The sequence below is a fragment of the Anser brachyrhynchus genome (genome assembly GCF_964034855.1).
Source record: "Anser brachyrhynchus genome assembly, chromosome: Z".
NCBI lineage: Eukaryota > Metazoa > Chordata > Aves > Anseriformes > Anatidae > Anser > Anser brachyrhynchus.
In genome coordinates this window covers 32597365-32621565 of record NC_137697.1, presented here as the reverse complement: position 1 = coordinate 32621565, position 24201 = coordinate 32597365, and the positions used below count along the sequence as shown (strand labels likewise).

The 24201-nt window shown below is 41.6% G+C and overlaps 2 protein-coding genes across 10 annotated transcripts in view; one reads left to right on the top strand and one right to left on the bottom strand.

Moving 5' to 3' along the window:
* The first annotated feature begins 339 nt into the window (after nucleotides 1-339).
* HACD4 (3-hydroxyacyl-CoA dehydratase 4) overlaps nucleotides 340-24201 on the top strand; it is a 66716-nt gene continuing 42854 nt past the window's right edge. Inside the window, exons 1-7 of one of the 2 annotated variants that reach the window (XR_013943289.1) lie at nucleotides 340-468; nucleotides 4578-4681; nucleotides 5614-5741; nucleotides 12400-12512; nucleotides 15021-15127; nucleotides 15948-16079; nucleotides 16799-18808. Coding sequence is in view for 1 of the 2 variants with exons in the window: in XM_080573270.1 (XP_080429396.1) it covers nucleotides 4585-4681; nucleotides 5614-5741; nucleotides 12400-12512; nucleotides 15021-15127; nucleotides 15948-16079; nucleotides 16799-16881 (660 nt within the window). In the remaining variant the exon portion in view is untranslated. Of the gene's footprint in view, nucleotides 469-4577; nucleotides 4682-5613; nucleotides 5742-12399; nucleotides 12513-15020; nucleotides 15128-15947; nucleotides 16080-16798; nucleotides 19411-24201 lie in introns of those variants that run through there. The other variant, XM_080573270.1, reaches the window with a different exon arrangement.
* FOCAD (focadhesin) overlaps nucleotides 21990-24201 on the bottom strand; it is a 117061-nt gene continuing 114849 nt past the window's right edge. For all 8 annotated transcript variants that reach the window (XM_080573262.1, XM_080573269.1, XM_080573268.1 and 5 more), the window contains 2 exons: nucleotides 23994-24069; nucleotides 21990-22455 (listed from right to left, as the gene is read on the bottom strand). In XM_080573262.1, coding sequence (XP_080429388.1) covers nucleotides 22382-22455; nucleotides 23994-24069 — 150 coding nt within the window. In that variant the 3' untranslated portion in view covers nucleotides 21990-22381. The remainder of the gene's footprint in view (nucleotides 22456-23993; nucleotides 24070-24201) is intronic.

Below are 24201 nucleotides of genomic sequence, written 5' to 3'. Positions count from 1 at the left end.
ACTGTGTTATCAGCACTGTTGTAACACTGATGATTTAACCAGAATGGGAAAAAATGTAGTTTTGCATTTCTTCTCTCCAGTTATCCCTCAAAACATTGTACTGGCTCAAGCAACAAAGTTAGTGGGATTTACAGACTAGCTTATTTTTACAAAAGCGAGAAACCAGTTTTGGTTAGATCAGGCTAGGTTAGATCAGGTCAGGCTAGGCTGGGTTAGGTTAGGCTAGCTTAGATCAGGCTAGGCTAGGCTGGGTGAGGAGCATGTCATGCAGCATGGAGACATTTGGGGTTAGAAACTCCTTTCTCGGGCACTGCAGCACTGTTCCTGCTTGGTGCTACACACGGTGACGTCGTGGGTGGGGGAAGAGGGAAGAGGAGGGGTGATCTCCCAGCAAACAGCTGCTGCAGCTGTGAAGAGAAAAAAGGAGAAAGACCAGGAGCAGCCGCGGCGATCCAACCCCTGCAACAGGTAACGTCCCCGGAGCGGAGGTGACCGAGGCAGCTCAATCCGAAAAGCAAGGGGAAATAAAGCGGGGTGGGATGTGCCTGTGAGAGAAAAGCACATCTTTGGTGCGGGTTCTCTGCAGCTCTTCTCCTGCAGCCTGTGGCAGGGCGGGACGGGGAAGGAGCAGAAGTTCAGACCAGTGTGAGTTAAAAGGAAACCGTGTCAGCGGAGGGGCTTTTCTGTCAGACCTGCCCTTCAGAAAAAAAGAAAAAAAAAAAAAAAAAAAGGAACGTCGCTCTCTGGTTTCAGCGTGAGGGCTGCTTCCTCATGTGCGGCCAGCCAGCACGGGCTGACGGGCAACAGAGAGCGCGGTCGCTGTGGCGGCCGGGGAGCGCCCAGCCCGCAGAGGCCTGTGTGGGACGGGCGGGACGCCTGCGGCGGCCTGCACCCCGACACCGCCCGGGGACACCCCGCGATGGGGCCACAGCCCGCGGGGACGTGGTGCTGCTGCCGAGTACGGGGAGAAGGGGACGTTTGGGAACGTCCTCTGCTGCCGCGTGTACAAGACCCGAGCGGACTGGTGGTCGACACAGGCGCCTAGGTCTTTCAGCTCGGGGAGTAAAGTGAAGTGGGTAAAGCGAAGCGTTTCTGCTAGGCAAGGTTGACCACTGGCATTTTGGTATAAAATCAGTCATAGTAAGTTGTGTGGAACTGAGAACCAAAGTGACAGAGAGCAAGTCCAGCCTTCTGGGTACCTTTGCTGCAAGTCCCGTGCCTGCTTCTTTCATCTGTCAGCAATACCAGGAGAGTACCAAAGTGTGCAGTGCTCTCGCGATGCCTTCAATCCGAACGGCATTAAAATCAATTTGGAAGCACTGAAGCACATCACACTACAAGGAATACAGTCATCGGCAATCCCATTTTGCAAACCGGGCACTGGGGAGGCTGAGTGAGGTTTGCAAGGCCAGCCAGCCAGCCTGGGGCAGGGTCGTGAACTGAACTGCTATCTGCAGGCAGCTGCTGCGTTTGCTAGTCTGTGTTTTCCCTTCAAGGGTGTTGCAGAGGCAGACTCTGCGAGGTAAATGTGCACCCATGCCTGCAGTGAGCCGAGGGTAGCAGGAAATGTAATTAAAGCCCATCTCTTGTGGGAGTGACCTTTCAAATAGAAGCAGATGGATGAACTTTCTGTTGTGACGCAAGACTGTTAGGACTGGGAAACAGGTTAACCTCAGTTTGTTCCTGGCTACCTACGAAAATGGACTAGCCATAACTCACTGGGGAAGAGAAAGACCATAGGGGACAATTACACTTCCATTTCCTGTGGTAACACTGAAATCACCTCTTATTCTCTGCATAAGTCTTCACTTCTCTCAAAGGCCTCTCTTTGGTTTTGGGTACCTTTTGTGCGAGGATTAACACAGTAGGGTGAAACCCCATTTGGAGATCCGGCCACTCCTTCACATGGTGGAGAGCATCACCGTATGAGAAGTTGGTCCTCCGAGTAATGCTGGCACAACAACAATAAAGCAAAAGTTATTAACTTTTAGGTCACCTCAACCTTTCTGTTCCATCTCTGAACATGAGAGAGCTCCAATCTGATTTAGAGAACAAATTCAGTGACAGATTGCTTTTTCTGTATGAGGAAACGTCTGCAGTCAACATGCATTTGTATGCATGCAGCTGTAACCCTGACCCTTTCAGAAACACGATGTAGTACTTTATTCTGTCAAACATGAATTTTAAAAGCATTTTAATATAATGGCAAAGATACTGAAATTTTGCCCAGAGAAGTTGTGGATGCCCCATTCCTGGAAGTGTTTAAGGCCAGGTTGGCTGGGGCTTTGTGCAGCCTGGTGTAGTGGGAGGTGTTTCACCTCATGGCAGGGGGCGTTGGAACTAGATGAACTTTAAGGTCCCTTCCAACCTAAACCATCCTATGATTCTATGATGCGTGCCAGCACATCTCTATACTTATGGAGAGTTTAGGGTAGTCTGTTACAACGTCATGTGCCCATTTCAAAAGTCACCAGTATGTTTAAAAGATCATGAATTTTAACATAAAACAGGCTAAACACTAGCATGAACTACAATTACAAGCATCCTCTTGGTTACACTCTGCTTAGCTAAGATTAAGCGGTTTAAGAATTGCAAAGATGATAATTTTCTATCCAGCTGGTGGAGGAAGGGTTCAGAAAATAAGCCTGAACTGCTGAAAGACAAGTTCTGAGGAAGAGAGACAGATGTAGCAAAATAGACTCCAGAAGAAGAGAGAAACTGTGTACTCAGCTAGCATACAGTGCAAAGCCAACATGACAACATCTGACCAAAGGGACTGGTGGAGATGCTGACTGGAAAGCCTGAAGATTTTTACAGCTATTCCTGTAACTTTCCTACCCATTACAAGCTCCAGTAATAAGGCAATAAATCACAACAATTTTCTTTTTTATTTTTTTTCCTTTTTGCAATGTATAGTGTCTCATCTGGTGTTTCACTGTTGTTTGTTTTTGTTGTTATTTTACCACAAGAGAGAAAATGTTGTTCAGCAACAGAGTAGATGGAGTTTTGGGTCAATATTTATAGATCACACTGGATTTTAGTCCAATTCAGCTGTATCATACTTTTTCCAAAAGTAATTTTTATGGATTGTCCCTTGTAGGGTTTTCATGTCTTACTGTCATAGTGTCAATGAGCATTGACGTCTCTTAGGAGGTAAATTAGCCAACAAACCTTTCTGTGCTTATAGAAGTAATTACATGAATAGCAGTCGTCCTGCATAACAGAAAGAGAGGAAGAAAGGCATTTTCTATGACATCCCTAGCATATATTTCAATTAAAAATTTAGATCAGTTTATCTAGGTCAATTTGCAAAAGCACATGGTCTTAGTACAATGCTCGGAATGAAGTATGTGCATTTATCTTATTCACATATTTCTAAACACAGAAAGTCGATGTGTTTGATAATGTGCAGATACAAATGAAAAAAGGGTTGGTGGCAGAGACATATCATGCTGACACATACACACTGTATGAAGGGACAACTTAAAGAGATCTTACTACTTGTTGGGACAGGAAACAATTGGTGAAACACAGGAGATTAATTATAGTACAAAATTAACAAATTCATTTTCAAAAAAGGTAGACAGGCCTTTTTATAGCTGAATGACATGCAAACCTCTCTCTCCAGAATAAATGAAAAGAAAATATATGCATGGGAAAGTGAAATCTTGAAGTTTCTCCAGAACCCACAGAATTCTGCAGAAAGTCAGATTATCTGTTAAAATTAAATCAGAATAGCCATAAAAATTAGTCTGCTTCAACAGAAGAAAATGCACTTTGTTAAATGCAATTTGAAACATGAATTGTGCAGAAAGACAAATATCTCATTTTAATGTGCATTGGGAAAACCTGTAGAACAATTTGGTTAAAACAGAAGATCAGATATCCTTCAGGCTGCATTGAATAAAAACAGATTGAAATGTAGCTTTCTTTTCCTTTTCTTCACCTGCATTTTTATGAACACTTGCATCAGTACTGTGTGCTGAGGACCTTGCAAATTATTTGTGTTGTACTCTAAGTTGTCCTAAGCACATGCTAGGGGCATGTGTTCAGGGAAAAACAGGATTAACATCACCCAGATGCAGAAATCCACATGCTGGTGCCTGCAAGAGTCCAGCTCCCACAGCAGAGCCATGGTGGGTGTGATCCTGCCCATCCCTCCGGTCCATCAAGGCAGAGCCAAGACCTGAGGGGGATTAGGCTCGAATCCATCACTCAGTGTCATGTCTTTGCTTTGTTACTCTCTCCTCTGGAGACACAAATTTCACTGTATGGCCACAGATCTTCCCAGTCACTGGTGGAAGCTCAGTAAATTTTTCTGGACATGCCCTAGGTATACTAATGAAGAGAGCTTTTGATGTGTGAGGGAGAATACTGTTCTGTGACTATTGACAGACACAGCCAGCTTTCATCGATCTGTTTACAATTTAATTGTTTTGTTTTGGTTTGGTTTTTGTTTGTGTTGTTTTGTTTTCTGATAAATTAACAAGTCCAAAGAAGGTGCAATATCTAGAGATCACAATGTCTGAATGTTTTATTAAATAATACAGTTTGATTTATCACATTCACCTCCACAGCATTACCATGAACACCTATCTCTTTGTGTATGACTTAATGCAGTTCTGTGGACATTCCTGGATATTTACAAATATGATCATCAGGTTCATGTCATTTGGAAAAGGTAGGATTCCTTCTATATTTTTCTTAAACATTTTAAGAGGCAGCGATACACAGAAACATTAAATCATAGACAAAGTTAGGATTATGAATAGGGCATACATAGCTCTGTGTGTCCAGCACCAGTGGCTGTAATTTCAATGAGAAAAACACTGTCTCTTTTATTGAAAAGGCTGAACAATTTGCTGGTACCTGCATTCTGCCTGCACTGCATCAGAAATGAAGCTCTTGTTTTACTAATGAGCTCTAATATTCAGTAGTGTGCCAGCAACATTTGATTTAGACACAGACCTAAATGTGAGTAGGTTGAGTCATTATGGTGAATATTAGTCTTACTGAAGCCACTAGGAGAGAATATCTTTGTGGTTGTTGAGTACAAATTTTTATCTCCCAAAATATGACAACATATTTCTCTTTCAGTTGCTTGGAGTTAAGGCACAAAAATAGAAAACTAATGACTGGAAATTCAAAATAATTTACAGATGGTGGGATGCTGAAGGCACATGACATACCTATTTTGTCATCTACTTGTTTTAGGAAGTGTCATGGGAACAGATACAGGCAAGAACTGCCACAGCTCCTCATGTTTTATACCTTCCTCATGCATTTCCTCAGCATTTCCTCATATTTAGAAATATCCTAAAGGGATATCCCTAAACCAACACATCCTGCACAATGGTTGCCAATGCATCAAATACAGGCACCCCCGTTCTTTTCGCAGCTTCCTGCCCCTGTGTCAAAGCTGCACACACACACACAGTGGCATGCCTCCTCTCCTCCCTAAATCTTTGCTTCTGCTACCCAAAAGTTCAGTACTCTGTGAACTCTGATTTTTTTATTGTCTTCAGGGGCAACAGGGCAAGAGCAAACTCAGCAGTTGGTCTGGACTTTTACTGTATAACCGCCCTCTAATTTTCTTCTACACTTTTTCTGTAGATTCATTGGCCGACACGTTTTACTCCATAGGACTTGTGATGCGCCTTTGTCAGTTGTTGTCTGTTCTGGAGATCCTGCACATCCTCATCGGCATTGATAAAAGCCGTTTCTTCCCCAGGTTTTTGCAGGTATGTCCATTTCTCAAGACCCTCCTTCCACAACATACACACTTTGGCCATAGTTGGCCCTGGGGACAAAGCCAGGCTGAACTACCCTGAATGGTCCACTCGCACCCTTCCTCAGGGAGCTTGGTCCTGCTAATTGTTTGCTAAGTGCAAGGGTTATATATGAGGGAGTTCTCCCCTCATAACAGAGCTGGCGTGGGAAAGAGCTGCTCTCGTAACTCTTTCTGAACGAGACCGAGTAATGAGTGCCCCACCACCGCCGCAGGTACTGGGGATATGCAGGGTGCCACAGGTGGCTGGGGATATGGCCTCTCCGGCCAACATGTCTGCAGCCAGAAGGCAACATGCTCGGAGACTAGGTTTTACTCGCTAGTTCTTTTCCATGTTGCTTGTTTCCTCACTGACATGTGGATATTTATTTTTAGACAAGCACAAGACAACTCGTTGTGCGGAAGCAAAGACGTGCCAGTGGGAAAACCACCAGCACCTCGAACCTCCTGAATTGCTAGAGAGGGAACTTGGTTTGCTGGAGTTCATGGAGAGTGAAAGGAAAAGAACTGGTTAAGAACAAGAAAGAGAAATTAAGGGACAGAAGAATTAATGCTGGGAGGGGGAAGAAAGGAGAATTGTCGTGTTCCTGCTGTAGGTTCACACACACATACGTATGCAAATTGTGGCTGCATATGGAGGTTCTCATGCTGCTAAAGGTTTTCGGGGTGTATGTTCAACTGTAGGCAGAAAACCAGCCTCAGGATCAGATGCTATAGCAGAAAACAAGATGATTCTCTGACTTTTTCCTTACCACACTCTTGTTTTCTGTTGGAGTTAAACACGGGTTTGGGTATTTTTATTAATGCATTGGAAAAAGTAAAAATGTTTACTTGAATTTACCTTCAAACCTTCCCAATCCTTAGTATTTGAATAATGGTGAAACTGGTGTTGCTCTCAGCAGTCAGAAAGTAGAAGAATAAGAGTAATTAGTTGTGTTTTTAGTTTTCTGGGTAGCCCATTTTTGTCAAATGACATATTACAGGGGTGAAGATGTTCCTCTTTTTAAATCTCCATTAGAAATTGATTGACTAATAGAGATCTCTGTTCTTCATGCTGCTCACCAAGTATGGTATCAAATTTGTCAAAATGCAATTTACTGTTTTTTCCCTGCTTAAATCTACATACTTTTACACAAATCTGGATTTGGAAAGAAAAAAAAAAAAGCATTAGATCTAATGTAACCTTTTACAAATGTCACGTCATTTCTTGGAGGGAAGACCAGCCCAATAGGGCTGACAGACCTAAAAGAAGGTCTGTCCTGGCAGAGTTTATGCATTTCAAGCCCTGATGTGGTCTGTACTTTTCCTACCTAAGCCTTTAGAAGCAGAGATCAGGGAGGCCTGCACAAACACTGCTCTGTGCCACCACAAAAGGCATTAGATGTGAACTGGATAACCTGAACAAGGCCGTGTCTTGGGCACTGCAACTACTGCAGTGCTCTCAAGGGAAGCATAGAGAAGCTGGGTCAGGAAAGGACTCGGCACAGCGACTCCCATTTACCTCACAACAAAGACAGCTTTGGATCCTTACTTGGTTATTTCCCTAAGTGTTGTCTCAACACAAAACCATCTGTCTTACCTTGATGTTATCATCGTTTTCATGCTGTCCAAGCAAGACGTACAGGCTCTTGGATATATATTCTGCCTTGCCACACCTTCCTCCATGTCTCTTGGAAAGAATACATACATTTTCAACAACAGACTGGGAAAGGACACAGCTTATCTTACCGCAGCCTGGTAACTGGACTACTGCAGATAGGGCACTAGCAATAGTTTGGTAGTGGTTGCCCAGTTCTGTGTTCCCATCATTTTTCTGACTCTGGGCATTAAACCCTTTGATGCATCCCTTGGGCTATGTATATTCATGCACATTCACAGCGAAGTTCATCTCAGAGGTGATCACTAGGAAGAGAGAACAGGTGACTGGCCATGCCAGGGAAACACAGGGATGCAGGTAATGTCACCTTGAATAAAACAAGCTGCAAGCACTCCCCTCTAACAGTTGATTGTTTTGTAGCTACAGTAGCAGAGAGAAGCTTTAAGCACAGTTTGGATGAAGAATTTGCTTCATCAGCTTGGAGATACACATTACAGGTAGTGGAAAAGCAAGCTCAGAGGTGTTTTCAGGAAAACCTACTTGGGACAACCTCATTGAAGAACAGCATCAGGCTACCAGACTTGTAAGAAGAGTTAGGTAGGCCAAGGCCAAGTCACACCGCAGAAGGAAGATAAGTCTCATGTGATGGGTGCTCTGGAGAAAGGGAAGCCAAACGAGGGGCACGAAGTTGGTGCAAAGGTGTGACTCTCACAGCATTTGCAGCTTGAATGACTGAGAGGAGGCCAAGAGAAGAGAATAAGTGTCACGTCATTACAGTTGCCTAAACAGAGAATAATGAAATTTAGTGTTCTGGTCTGAAAGTAAAAGCTTATGGCACTCGTACTTCTGCAAGGGAGAGAGTATTATAGATGCAAGACTGGTGTTTTTATGAACAAAATCCACACGCTATATAAGGGTTTCTGATACTAGTTATGATACTGCACAGTCATGGTTACTAAAAAATGGAAGTGAATGTGCCTGCTCCTGCCCTAGCCTCAGCTAGTCTGATCTGTTCTGTTTCGCTTACTTGCTTCAAATGCGCCGGCTGCCTTATGGAAATTTACGCTGTTCGACAGCACTTGCTGTATCCTGTGAGAGACCAGTGCTGGGAGGGGAAGGAAACTCCAGTTTAACACAAAGATCAAGAAGGAATGAAAAATGAAACCATTGTATTTATGCTTGGTGAGGTGTTAGCACATACTTCCTTTTATGAACATGAAAACACTGGACTTCTGTTCTTTCTTTTTTTTTTTTTTTTTTTTTTAAGCAAGAGAGTAGTGGCAGATAATACCATACTTTCATTTGTGCAAGTGACAGATGATTGATAAAAAAAATGAGCTGCAGCTTAGTGGATCATATATATGTGTATGTAAACATAGGTGTATACACAAGCCTGCATGTGTGTGCCTCTAAGGGCATAACACTAAAGGACGTTTACTGGAATCTCCTCCTCTCCAGGCAGCAGCCTGCCACCCCTTGCTGCAAAGCTCCCCAGCCTCTCACTAAGAGCTGCTTCTACCTCTGATTTCTCTGAGTTAGAGAAGGTGTGAGTGCTATGAAAAAAAAGGTCACAATGTCTTAAGGGCGAATAGAGGTAAACAAGCAGGCAGCTTCCTAATTTAGATGGAAGGGGGGTGTGATGCCACGGTCCATCCTCGTGAAGTCATGACATGTGCACTGGGCAGCCAGGCCTGCGTGCTGCCCAGAGAGTTTTTTCGGGAGCAAGGTCACAGGTGGTGTTCAGCCTCAGTCTCTGTGGCTGCTTAGTGCATCCCACGTCTTGTTGGCTGAGGCTGCAGTCTAGCAGGAGCAAAAAGACCGGCAGGGGACCTACTTTGTGTTCCCTGCTATTGCAGGTGCTTAACCTGCTTTACACAGTCTGATCTCTGACTTAATTGTGTGCAACTAATGCAGCTGATTGCTTGCACCACTGCCCTGTCCAAGCACGAGTCCTGTGGCAGAGGAGATCTGCAGAGCCCCAGACAGGCGGTACTTTCCACCTCTTGTGCATCTGCTTGTGCCCGGGGAGAGAAGGAACACTGCAGCCTCTCCCGCTCCCAGGCCATGAGCCTGGATCTCCACAGCTGCTCCGTCTCATCAGCCAGAGCTCATCCTTTTGAAACTCCGGAGGGTAGTTACTTTTCTACAGCTCACCCTCCCTTCTCATTGAACTAAAGATCAGCTCCCAACCACTTGATCCTACAGTTTTCTAGCACTTTTCCGCCCAGCACCACCTGTTGGGGAGCGAGTGACTGTTTGAAAAATCTGCCAGCTCTCACATCAAAAAAATACACTGACCTTTTCATTATCACAATATAGCTTTTGTCTCCAGGTGAGACAATTCCCTGTGCCAATTCCCTGAAATATCTATAACACTAACGGAATTGCAGATTTCTCCCTCCACAGCCCAATCTGAATTTAGGGTCTGTAACAAATTGCCTCCACTGCCAGCGCTGCACTCCTGTACCATCTTTCACCAAAGTCCTTTTAACTCAGATTCTTTTTTTTTTTTTTTTTTTTTCTTCTCTAGGACATAATCCCAGTCAATACTCACACTGATTTTTACCTTTGTTTTAACTTCCCTCTTGTGACGGTTGTCCCACTATGCTTCTCCTATCTCTGTTATAACTGGTTTCAGATCCTGCAGCAGGACTTCCAGTTTCCCCACTTTCTTGCCAGGTTCCTCAGTGTACACAGGACTTACTAACTCTCACTCTGTTTCCTGGCCTGTCAACACCCTGCCTTCTTAGAATTCACTTCCAGAGTTAGGGACCAACGGGGGTTGGCTGCACAAGATGACAGACTTGATAGAGAGGTTGCCAAACCATTTTATCTGTTGTGGTCTCTCAGTTCTTTCCAAGATGAGGAACTAGATCTTTAGGGGATGGATATGCTCTCTTTCTGTATGAAAAACTGCATTCACGTAATTTTGCTGAATAGTGAAGTGACAGCTGTATATTTTTGTGTCTGCTTTATCTGACAAATGTGGTTTGCAAAAAATAAAAATAAAAAAATAGTCTGTAGCCAAATGTTCCACACAAGAACTGGTAAACATGATGCAGCAAAACTACTGCACAAACTTGCTAAGAGGCTGATTCCTGTTTTAGTTTAAGGAAGGAGTGATGGGAAGGGGAAAACCAGTGTAGAAGAATGACCACACTTAGAAAAATCACCATGTTAATTGGTTTCCATTTCATGACTTTTCAGAGGCTTGACATCTTACTCATAACATCATTCCAATCTAAGGTGGTTAAAGAAAACGTGACTCCATGTGCCAGTTGATATAAAAAAAAATGAAGCCATACTGATGCAAAACAGCTGAACGTATGCATGTTTCCCCTTTAACACTTTCAAACAGACTGTAAATCAGACTGAACCAGTGGTTCAGGGATACTTTCACAGGACACTCTCAGCAGTACTGAGTACTACAGCTATATTTGTTTTACAGGACAGGGCATGAATATGGATATGAAACTTGCCCAAGAAAGCTCCAAAAAGATATGCTTATTTTTAAATTCTTGAGCTCTAGTATTGACTAAATATTTTTTAAGCTAGGGATGCTGCCTTTTAATCTATCTTTCTACCTTTTCATTTGTAAAGGCACACCTTGTGGGTCAGCTAAGGTTCAACCACTAGGAAAATGTTGTTGTAACACAAATATTATGGCAGCAACTGTCATAAATGATAAGCTGAAATCCATCTGTTCTGGCCAGGAATAAGGAGGGAAGAAAACCAAGAGTGTCTACTTTTCTTCCTACCTTCTGCAAATCTTCTGTGAGAGAGATCCCTCAGGATCCAAATCTCCAAGCTATGGAAAGCAGGGCTGGGACTGTGAGACTACCACTTTCTTGCATAATGTCTGCCCAAGGGTCTTCTGCATCCTGTGGCCTCCTAGGCAGTCCCCACGCAAGGAGGTCAGTGCTGCAGCTTGTCCCACAGGCACTGGGGCACAGCAGGTATCATCCTTGCTCACAAGAGCAAGACCATTTTAACCTTATTTTAAATTCAGCTGTCTCATCCACAGGTTTCTTGGGCTACAAACCCAAGTCATCCCCATTGGCAAGCAAACCTCCACCCTTACCGTAGTAGATATATCACTACAGGCCTGTCAGTCTCTCTTCAGTGCCTGGTAAAATTTTGGAGAAAATATTTCTGGGAGTTACAGAAAAACCCCTGAAAGACAATGCGGTCACTGGTCACAGCCAGCACGGGTTCACAAGTGGAAAGTCCTATTTAACGAACTTAATTTCCTTTATGACAAGGTTACCCAACTAACTGAGCAAGGGAAGCCAGCTGATGTGATCTTTTTGGATTTCAGCAAAGCTTTCATAGTGTTTTTCACAGTATCCTACTGGACCAAACATCCAGCATCCAGCTACACAAATCCATAACGCGATGGGGTGAACAATTGGCTGTCGGGTGGGGCTCAAAGGGTTATAGTAAATGGAGTTACATCAGGCTGGTGGACAGTCACTAGTTGCGATCTGCAGGGCTCCATTTTAGGGACAATTCTTTTCAAAACTTTCATAAGTGACTTGACTGTAGAACTTGAAGGTACACTAAGTAAGTTTGTAGATGACACTAAATTGGGAGGAGCTGGGACAGGGGAGGGTCAGGCTGGGTGTTAGGGAAAGGTTCTGCACCCAGAGGAGGGTCGGGCACTGGGACAGGCTGCCCAGGGCAGTGGGCATAGCAGTGAGCCTGCCGGAGTTCAAGAAGTGTTTGGACAATGCTTTCAGATACTTGGTCTGATTTTTGGGTGGTTTTGTGCACAGCCAGCAGTTGGATTTGATGATCCTTCCAACTGAGGATATTCTGTGCTTCTATGATCACACTGCCCTGAGATGGGGGCCCATGGGTTCTTGAACAAAAGGTATGACAAGAAATGAAATGTTCATTGGAGCCTGTGTAAAACAAATCAGATTCACCTGTGTCCTCCTGTTTTGCCAAAATGACACAAAAATGAGAGCTACAAAAGATGGCATGTGAATTCACAATTCTTTTTCCCTTTCAGATCACTGAGAGAATAATTGTTTTATTTGTCGTGATCAACAGTCAGGAAGAAGTTCAAGGGAAATACATTGTGTGTGTTTTGTTTTTCCTTTGGAATTTATTAGATGTGGTCAGGTAAGAAGTCAATCGTGAAACTGTGAAGGGAACATGGCTAATTCTTGCAAGCAGAGCCCCCCCCTTCCCCCCACCCATGTTTCATGCTCATCATTTCACTCTATCAAAATTGTCAGAAAAGCGTATTATCCATTTTAAAGAAAAACTTGGACCTCGTAAGCTACCTATTGATTTTTAGAATAATTAGCATATCTAAGAGACAGTGTGATTTACACAAGTAAATCACTGCATTAATATTTCTAGTTCAAAGGATTTGACATTCTTAACAAAAATGTGTATGGAAATCACAACTATCTCCTCAGGAATGGTAATTTTCCAAACTGATTTACAATCTTTTTTTTTTTTTTTTTAATATTTAAGAGCACACCTTTTTATTTTAACATCATGTGTTTATGCAAGACTGACAGCACGGTAAGGCAGCACACGCAGAACTTCTTACTAAGACCAAAAGATTATTCTTGGTTAATTACACTGTGCTTTTCAAACAGCCAAGGAGCACCTGCTGCAGAGAGGGAGAGTTTTAGTATAGCTGGACATACATCACACCACAGAGAGAACTCACATGAGGCAAAATAGATAGGAACACAGTCCAGGATTTTTATCCCAAAAGTTCTGTACAGTGGAGGGTGACCAGTACCTCTCCCTGGTAAAATGTGGTGGTGAAAATTCTATCTTGCTGATTTTTGCATTGATATCTGCAGTCAGTAACATTTTTCAAATGTTATTTAAGCCTCTGTGGATCTCAGTTTGTAGACTTACAAGGAAGACATATGAAGTTAAGAACTGTTCAAACAAGACACAGCCCTTATGACAACCTCCATACAGAAGCAAATATCTTTATGTATTACACACCACCTGCTAAAATAGCTCTCTGCTATTTTGAATACATTATTTTCAGGACTGACTGGGGAATATGGATTTAGGCAGCAGAGGAAATGTGTGTTACAAAAGAGAGCTGAAAAAGGAAAATGACTGTTAGGATTGATAAGAAAGGTTTTAAGTCAGCTTCAGACTATTTGTACTACATGTGTTAATAAATTACTACATCTTAATTATTTGACTTATCATTCCATTCCATTTCTTTTTGAATTTTATAAAGCTAAAAAAGTAGAACTTAATCTCAAATGAAAACATTCTGTGCAGATACGGAGAAGCCAAAAGTGTAAATAATATTAGCTGTTCAGTCCTGACAATGCATAATTATTTTCCATCATTGCTAAAGAACACGGTCCAACATCACAGCAATAACAGTGACTCTTTAATGAGCAAGATACTGTGGTCTGAAGCAGCAAATGAACAATTCAAACAAGAACGCATAAAATAACTCATACTGAATTAGAAATCATTTCTGGTTTATTTTACAGTATCTGTGCTGAGCCCCAGCAACCAAAGCAACAGATGTCTAAAAGTATGCTGGAAATTATCCCATCTGTCAGCATAGTAGTCTTAAAGTATTATAAATTCTTCATTCTTCAGGGACATACATATCCTGTGCATTATGGCTGATGATATACTGAGGGCATATACTGTGAAGCTTCCCATATTTGAGCTTTCTTGCTTATAACAAAAACACGAATGAAAAAAATTGAGACAATCTGGAGGTTGTGGAGGGCAAGCCTGAGAGAAGATGGTACATTTCCAGCCTATCAAACTCCTCTTCTACAATCTGGGAATAATATAATATTAGTCAAATGAACAAATACAAGGCACGTACAGGAAGTTTTTTTAATGTTGGTTCTATCTGTCAGAAACAATTCTGGCTAACAGTGGCTTACAAATCTTTTTTTTCTCCAGTATCTGGAAAGCCACTAGATTGTTTGTAGATCATACAGGCTCACTAGCATTAGATCATCTTTGGAGACTGAAATCCTAGGCATTCTGGTCTCCTAGTGAGCAAAACCAAAACCCACATTAAAAAATAAAAAATAAAAATGCTGCAATACATTGGACTGTAGCTGCTTTTTTTTTTAACCAGTGACCCCTTCTGATGCCTGGAGGAGGGGCAGCTGTTGTGCTGTAGAAGAGTGAGTACCTTTTACTATCTCACTGTTTAGCCTCCTCCACTAGTGCTTTAGCCATTTCAGCAGTCGTAAATGAGCATTTTGTCAATCCCAAGCAACGGTCAGACTCTATGTGCCCCTCTCAGTTGTAACATCCCTATCTGAAATCTGTTTTCTGGTGAACCGATGTGAAATCTTCTTGTTTTCTGAGAGCACCTTTGGGCTGGATGGCCATATTGCTGTCTGCCTGCTCTAGGTAGCACCGCAGACAAGGCTTCTGAAACAATGAATCATCAGTTTTCAGACCTGAACACCAGCCAGCATGAACAAAATTTCTGCAGATCTGCTCTGAAAGATTCTCAGATGGGCACCTCCACGCTCTTCTGCAACTGCCTCAGATTTTTCAATAGCATTTCTTTAAATAGAAAGAAGCTTATAAAGATGCTTATAAATAAACATTCTTTAAATGCTTGTTCCTTCTGAGTCATCTGCTCTCCTGTTGCTGCAGGTACACTTACAACATGTTAGCAAGGACAGGAATATACTACCTACCACTGACATGGCTGAACTTCTCACTGTGCATCCTGCTCTATCCCCTTTCAGTTCTGGCTAAAGGTAAGGAGATGGCCAGGCTGTATGGGTCTTTGAGCCCCTGGTTTAGGGGTAGGTGTCCCTGGGGGTGTTGGAATTGGTGGTGGATCTTTAAGGTCCCTTCCAACCCAAACTGTTCAATGATTCTGTGATTCTACGGGAAGGTGATTCTATGGGAAGGGGACCAACCACTTGCTTCGTTAATCTTCTCCAATAAAATTTGATCAGTTTGATTGTCATTTGTGTTTTTAAGATATTTTGTGTTGCTGAAGTACTTACAAATGTTTATGCACTGTCTTATTAACCTCTGTATCACCTATCTGCCTCTTTTCTCTACTTTTTTTTTTTCTCCTTATTTGGGGTTCTGTTTGCTTTTTAACAGTACGGGAAAACACTTACCTTTCTGGATAAACAAAATAGCTCCTTGAAAGACAGAAAAATTCCCCATTCCAGACAGACCACATCAGCCTGCAAATAGCAAAGCTGCCTGTTCCCCCACTGAACCTGACACTAGCAGCTTAGGCCATGCTTAGTTGCTTATCACACTTACACCAGCAAATGTCCCCACTGAGATCAAACTGACAACAGTGCAGCTATGGCAGTGGCAGAATTTGTTATTGAATAGTAAACTTTGCTAATTCTAGTGTTAAGAGCAATTAACATCGCAGACTTATGAAACTGAACTCAAGGAGAAAGTAGCATGTACATATGCATACAAACAACATGCTAAATTTGGTATATAATACGGCTATCTGTGCCTTCCAGGTAACTGACTTTTTTACATGAAGCTTTTTGATGATCTTCCACCTCCTTTTGACTAAAGATTTACTCTGTTATGTTACAGCATTTGCAATCTATGTATCGCTGCCTTATTTTGAAACCTTTGGCACATACTCCATCAAGCTACCATTACCATTCGCCTTCTCAATCTACTTCCCCTATGTTCTGAAAATGTACCTGCTAGTACTGTTTATAGGTAAGTATCTCATCTTCCAGAAAGCCAACTCGCAACACAGCTGCAATACAGCTGCAAAACAACTAAAAATCAAAATCAAATCAGCCCAGCTCCTTTCAGAAACTGTAAATCTCTCTGCAACATCTACCAGGTACTGCAGGGAAGGTCATCACCAGCTGGTTTGAATTCTGATACCTTTCAAACACAAATAATTGGTTCTGAAACACGGCGTTTGTGTTGGAGGGATAAAAATAAAATATATATGTATATATATAAAAGTACTTTAATGATCTTGGCCCGACATACACTTATGGAAGTCTTTTTTTAATCAATTTCCATTTGGTCATATGCTCATTCTATGCTACCCTTCCCCACTCATTCCTCCCAGCTGGCAATGAAGACTTACATCTATATTAAAACTTCTACAGCCAATTTAACCATCAAAGGGATGGCAAAGAAAATCCCCAAATTGTGTATAAATAGGCCTCTTCTCCTTTTCAACCATATATTGTTGAAAAATTTGAACTACAACTAACCTTACAGCCAAGCCTTTGTTCTGTCATTCGTTTTAATACTAACTGGAATAATCTCATCATTGTAAAGTAGTGTTCTGTTCTTCAGTTCACAGAAGGGACTGTTCAGGGTTGCCAGACAAAGAGTCATACTGTTCCTCCTAAATGAACTAAAGCTGGTTTGGTCTCCCCTCCTTTGTTCTGACATAATTTTGTGTTTCAATTCAGGTATGTGCTTTATCATGCAGAACCTCTTCTCAGAAAGGAAGGCTCACCTAGGGACTGGCAACATCAAAAAGAAAAGAAGCTAAGTTGATACCTTGTTTTGAAATATGAAATACACTCCCAGTGGGCTGCTGCGTATTATAAGCAAAGAAAAATAAGACAAAGATTTTCAATGCACAACTCCTGTTTGGATGCACACTATCCAGCTGTGTTGAATTTTCAGAAAACAAAGGTCTCTAATGCACCTCAAAAATGTAGCCGCTCAGAATAACTAGATAGTTTTTCAAGTTTTGACTTCAAATGTCAGGAATTTTTTAAATGAATATATTTTTTCTAACATATCTAAGAGAACTCAGGAAAAAAAAAATGAAAAGAGTGCCTCGACCCACAATAATTACACTAACAATACTTGTTTTCATGTTAATTCTTGCCTCATCAAAAACAGGTATTCTGCAACAACAACAAAATTACTTAATGTATGATTATTCTACATTAGGCAAACATGTATGTTTATATATATATAAATATTAAATTGGTTAGAACTGGAATGTCTCAAGGAGCAGACGCTGGAAACCTATGAGATTCACCTGCTGATTAGCCCCAAGAATTCACAAAGGATCCCTTCACTTCTCAAAAAAGATTCCAGAAAATGCAACTAAAGCATGAAGGCAAGTGACCTTGGTCACTTAAGAAGGTACTCATCTACTGTATGCCCAAGGGGATATTTAAGGGGCATAAGCAAGGCTTGTAATCATGTTTCTGGCAGACATTAAGAATCTCTTTCCTTGCAATGATTTTTCTTCCATGCTGAACAGCAAACAGGTGACCAAAAGAAACGTGATCAAGTCAGACTAAATCTATGTTGTTTGAAGTGAAGGTTGTGACCATCAAAACCCATGTGCAAAATTCTACTTTTTGTAGAAGACACAGTTTTACTCAAGTGCATCGCCCCTCATACTTCTGTAGGACTACCTGTGAGAACAGGGACAGAATACAGTCTCTTTGAAACTTGGTGTCAAGAACATGGGTAACAACCCAGGGAACTCTGTAAAATAGAAAATAGACTATACTTGCTGACAAATAATTACTTAGAGGTAGGCAAGGGCTTTTCTTATGTTTCTTTTGTATTGCTTATCATCTGCATTTGAGTTCATGCAGGTGGGGAAGAAAAGTGAGGTTATTTTTTTTTTTAAACTTGAATGAAATCTGGGGGGAGGGAGTTACAAGGGAAATGAATGCAATCGCGTTACGAAGAGGCTGTTGTTACAACTTTCTAAGCCATGCAGCTTAAGAGGGTGTTCAGACTGTTGTAACTGGGAACAACTGGGGCTGGTCCTTATGAGCTAAGCTGTTACGAAAAGTCACCTACTATTGCTTTTATTTAATATATGTGGCAGACAATGCCTGCAGACTGCTGTGACTACTGGGGTATTTATGAAGCATAAGCAACAGGGTCACACATGCAATAGTTTAATGGGCAACCCCGGATATTTTGAAAGCGCTGCAGACAGAGTTAGTTACTTGGACCTTATCAGAGACAGAGGTACTTTCACTTTGCACTTCTGTCTGACCCAAACTGATTCACGTGTAGACAGTCTGGATAAAGAAGAGTATAAAGCAGCTGAAGAGGATGGCAGCTTTGAAGAAGAGAGCCCAAACAAGAGAACTTCATAATCAATTGACTGTAACACACAAAAGGTGAAACAGAGACGTGTTCCCCTCTGGCAATTCAATATAATGCTTTTGCTGTAAAACTGTAGAGAATCAACATCGTGTATGGGGAAGCATGACATATATTGCGTTGAGTTTACGTGGCAAGTGTTTTGGCAGTGGGGAAGCTGCAAGGATGGCTTCTGTGAGAAGAGGCCAGGAGCCGACCCCTTGCCAGACACAAGCAGTTCCAACTGGCTCCAAAACAGAGCCACTGTGGGACAACACCAAGCCCATTAACAATGCTGGCTGCACCTGTGAAAACATATTTACAAAAGGGTAAAAAAAAAATGTGCAGCAGCTGTGAGGAGCTGGGAGGAGGTGCTCCAAGCATCAGAGCAGAGCCCTGCAGTCTGTGAAGACCACGGTGGAGCAGGCTCTGCCCCTGCAGTTCGTGGTAGACCACATCGGAACAGATCTCTGTGCTACAGCCTGTGGAGGACCCCACACCAGAGCAGTGGTTATGTCCTGAAGGAAGATGCAGCCGTGGAAAGCCTGTGCTGGAGCAGCCTCCCGGCAGGAACTGTAGCTTGAGGGACCCGTGCTGGAGCAGCCTTTTCTAGATGAACTGTGCCCACAGAAACGACGCATGCTGGAGCAGTTCTTAGCTGCAGCCCATGGGAAGGACCCATGCTGGAGCGGTTTCTGAAGGACTGTGTCACAGGGGAGGGACTCCACACTGCAGCAAGGGAAAAGTGTGAGGTGGAAGATGCAGAAGAAATGAAGTGCTGTGGACTGATTACAGCCTCCATTCCCCATCCCTCCTGTACCACTCAGAAGAGTCAGGAATGAAGGAGTAAAGTTGAGCCTGGGAAGAAGAGGGAGGTGGGAGAAAGGTGTTTTAGAGCTGTGCCTGTGTTTCTCACCGCCCTGTTTTTATTTGGCAATAAACTGATCTTCTCCCAGTCAAGTCTGTTTTGCCCGTGATGGTAACTGGTAAGGAATCGCCTTGTCTTCATCTCTACACTACCCATGAGATTTCTCATACTGTTTTCTCCCTGTCCTCTTGAGGAGATGAGGTGGGCGCCTAGCAGCCAACCAACATCGAGAGCCACCACAGATACTCATACTAAGCCATGTTTATTATTTTATGATTTATATATACATATATACATACATATATATACACATATATACATATACATACATATATATATACATACATATATATATATCAGCATGTAACACTCTCCCTTTGCATTGATTCTTATAGCTGGCTAAAAGACTGGAAATGTAGAAGGATTCTTCAAAGTCACTGTGAGAAGGAACCCCGAACAGTGAAGTTATTTTCAGGAGACTCCCCCACCCTACTTCTTGTGCAGAGCTAACTTGGGGCAGGCCACTAACTTCAACTCTGCTTTACTTAATTTCTGGAAAAGAAAACTCAGGATTGGGCAGGCAAAAAGGTGCCTTAAAAGTTGCCTAACTTAATTTTTGGGAACTTAAACCTTTGATCAAAATTTAACTCAGTCTTGATATCCCAGCTCACCTGTATCTCCATTCAAGTTCCATATCATCTGATATTGGAATAAAAATAAGTGCTTTTCTCACATATATAAACAGACAAAAAGAACCAACTGCATAGACAAGGTTGAAGGAGCATCACTAGGAAGTGATATATAATTGAAAGTGACTAAACAGGCTCTTTAGGAATAGAAGGCTACTACCACATTTGTCTGACATTAAAAAAAGTCATATAAACAATGGTGTAAAAGTAGAATTATAAGGATTACATATACAAACATTTATTGTTTATTTTTATAAGCCATTATTTATTACTCTTTTTGTTTGCCTATAGAACATCTATACTGGAGTCACAAGAACATGTCCTACTGGTCTCTTCATCACCAACTCCCTTTTTGCTGCCTTCTCACATACCAAAAATACAGTAGCAAACAAATTGTCCACCCCAGTCCTTGAAAGTCACTGTCTCCACAGGAACATGCTATTTGGAAAGAGATCACCTATAATAAAAATCGTATTAAACTTGTCAGCACCTGCACACAACAGGAAGAACAGTATCTCTATCACAGCCTATGCATATTCTCGCGAGAAAAGCAGCCCAATGTAACTACGGAGTAGAAGGATTTTAATCTGCTTTGGCAGGGGGGTTGGACCTGATGATCTCTTGAGGTCCCTTCCAACCCCTAAAATTCTGTGATTCTGTGATTCACCTTAAGGACCCAACAGTGAACTTACCTGCCTTTTGGAGGGTTTTACTTCACACCATCTCTAGTTTAGTCCTGTTGGCTGAGGACACAGAGTTATAGGACTACATTGGAGTAATTACAGTGTATATACTTTAATTCAGAAGCTTACACACTGGTCCACTAAGCAAACTAAGACACAGCACATGGGCATTACCCAGAGTTTCCCTTTAAAAAACACACTTATAATCTGAACTAAAATGCTAAGACGCACACAGACTCAGATGGGTAGAACGCAAGAACTAAGTTACTCTGAAACAGTACACTAGAGATGGCACCATTAAGACGTGTTTGGCTTTGTTAGAGGTTACTCTGAAGTGAACAGTAATAAAAATGTCTGACAACTCCTTTCAGTGAGTCCTTCTATGTGTTCACCTTAAGATTGTCTTCTCCCTGTACAGGTGCTTACAGAGCAGGAAATTACCCTCATTATACCGTACTTCAGAAATACAAACAAGCACTGTGGTGATCTTGCCCACACCCAGTTGCTGAAGGCATGCATTAACAGCCAAGGGCTGTTCCTCACAGCTCACTGCCATGCAACGGTAACCTTGGTAGGTGAGAAATGCCAATGAAGAAGTCAGAGTTTCTGCTGCACCAGAAGAGTTATCAAACCTGAAGTTAAGAACATTCTTGCAGTGGGGTGTGGCTTCTAGATGTAGGGACATAACGTTAAAATCAATGATGCTCTCAGTAGTACTGCTTTGGAAAACATTAAGGATCAGTGCCCAAGCAATTATTTTCAGTTAATTTTTGTTGAGTTTAGTGGGGATGATTACTGAATACAACCCCCTTTAAGATCGGTCTTAGCAAGACTGCAAAGTGTTGAAGTTCTTTATTCCTTCAGAAAAAGAAGGCTATTAAATAAGGAAAATGGCAGGGGCCTCATCTATGGTAAGATGACAAAGATGTAAAAGAGATGTTGTTGTAGTACCTCTTTACCTGTTTTACCTAGAGGAAGAGAAAAGCTTTTCTTACATGTAGAGTTCTGCAGACAAGAATGACTTTAAGTGGACAGAAAATTGCAACTACCTTAGAGCTCCCAGTGTCCTAGCAGACACTAGAATCATTGACAAATGGGCTTGTTAAAGCAGTTGCAAAACTGACATGCATAGCACCCCTTTCAGAAAGTCTGTTCATGTTATATACCTTCAGTGCGTTGTCACTACTGCACAAGGGCATCGTATTATTACTAAGAAAGGATTGTCACTTAAAAACTAATGTTCATTCAAGTCTTTTATACTAAAATACGCTGTAATAAATAGGCTACATCCAAACAAGTTTTACATTATTTTATTTTTTTCACTTGCTCCTAACAAAGCTTCCATGGTTACAGGAACATTCCACTCCAGCTTTTGAGGCTCCCAGGTGTCACTGAAACAATTCAACTGAAACACAAATGAATGTGTACTTCTCATTTAGATTCAGCACAGCTCAAACCGTGCCAGACAGTTTGTAAGAGAACATCACCCCACCAGTGAAAAATAAATTGTTTTTCATCTTCTGAGTCTTTGGGAGGAGGAGAAAAGATTAACAATAACAAATAAACAAAAATCGAAAACCTTCTTATAGGAAACATCATTAAAATTGGTCTTCTTGATGACTGAATAATAATAACGTGCTCTCAAGTATGAACAGTTTTCTTTGTTGGACAGGATATGGGATGCAGCTACCACTTGTAAGCTTTAGTCCACACTGCTTTCTTCTTGAATTCTGCAAGAGATCTCAAGGCCAGAAGCGTAGCTGTGAAGACAAGGACAAACCACATTGATATATGCATCCAGAAAGGATGTGTGAGTATTCTCTCTGTCATTTTACTAACAGGTACAGATTCACTTCTCCTTTTACAGACTGTTTTCATGACTTTCATTTCCTAGCCTGACAGCGTCTGATGTTACTTCCGCTGTTCACAAGATATACTAGTCTCTACATCCTTCTGAAATCCTCTGAAATGTGATGCTGTACTAGACCTTTCACCTGCTTTATGGCATGTCTTCCAGTGAAATAATATCACATCACCATCTTCTAATTAGACTATCACTTTGAAGTGTCACATAGATCAGCCAACACTGCAGGAAGCCTGAATTCAATGACAGGTGATGCAAGAGAAGAGATAGGAGGAACTGGGAGGAACAGAAGCAGAAAGTACAAGGTCTATTCTCTGTGCAATTCATTGATTCACAGTGCAGTTCACTGATTCTTCAATTTGAAAGGGTCACGCTTTTAGGCAGAACCCAGTTACCAAACCAGTCACATTCTAGTCATCCAGGAGGGATTTTGATGTCCTAGTTAAAAAACAAACAAACAAACAAACAAACAAAAAGAAAACAATGGAAGACTCAAGGAAAACAAGGACCTGTCTCAAACAGGGCACAGTGACAGTATACTGTGTGTAGCTGAATCTTGTGATTATAAAGGAGATTCCCCAATATCTCTTAGTATTAGTTCTGCTGTTCTGAGCGTGGTGAAGATTAACAGACACAATAGGGGAACTTTTATCAAAGAGTGACTAGAGACTCTAGACCCTCAAAAGAAGGCTAATTGTCCTAGTAATGCAAAGAACTTGAACTGGATTTCGAGAAGGCATGTTCAGGTACAACAAATCAAGTGATTCAAAGGAGGTGCCCTGTGCTAACAGTAAGCAGAAAAAGCACACTCCCTTTGCTTGAGAATATTTGTAGTGTCCTCTTAAAATCACTTGCACAGATTGTATCACAATCCTACATTTTAAGGTGGGCTATGTGGTGCAAGCTAGGATGTTTCTGTAATTCAAAATATGCATTTCCCATCTTTCTTTCTTTCCCTTCTATTCTGTTACTCCTCGCACTTGTTAGACCACTGTACTAGGCTGCCACTATCTGTCTCTTGTCCCTTCCCACAGTTCAGTTGCATCTGAATAAATTTTGTTTTGCAATTTCTATTCTAGTATAGTAGGGTTTACAAAGAGTATTTTTTTTTGTTAAGGGTAACTTCAAAAGCAATTGATAGATCTATCACTGAAATACACTCATAGGACCAGGTGCACAATTACATTCCTTGAATCTTCAGAAGTAAATCGTAAGAGGCAGTAGATGAGAAATCAAAGAATTAGAAAAGGTGTTACAGACAGTTATGTTACCTGTGAAGGTTGCGTTAAAGACAAAATATGGCTCTCCTACACCTGCTAATATCATGGACTCATCTTAGTCCTTTAATAACTGTTTTTTTTGTTTTTTTTTTTTTTTTTCTTCCTCTGGACTCATAGTTATGGGAAAATAAGGACCCAATTAAAAATACTCTACCTTTCAGCAGGTCTGTGGAAGATTTTGATAATGCTTCCTTAGGACTTTCCACCATATTGATAAGCCAGTCAATAAACTAAAGATAGAAATAAAAAGGATAAACTGAATTAAAGGAGCCTCTGTATCAAAACACCACACATTCTTTTCACTTTGACAAACAACATCCAATTGCTGCTAAACTTGAATAGTTATCTAATCAGAGGAAGTG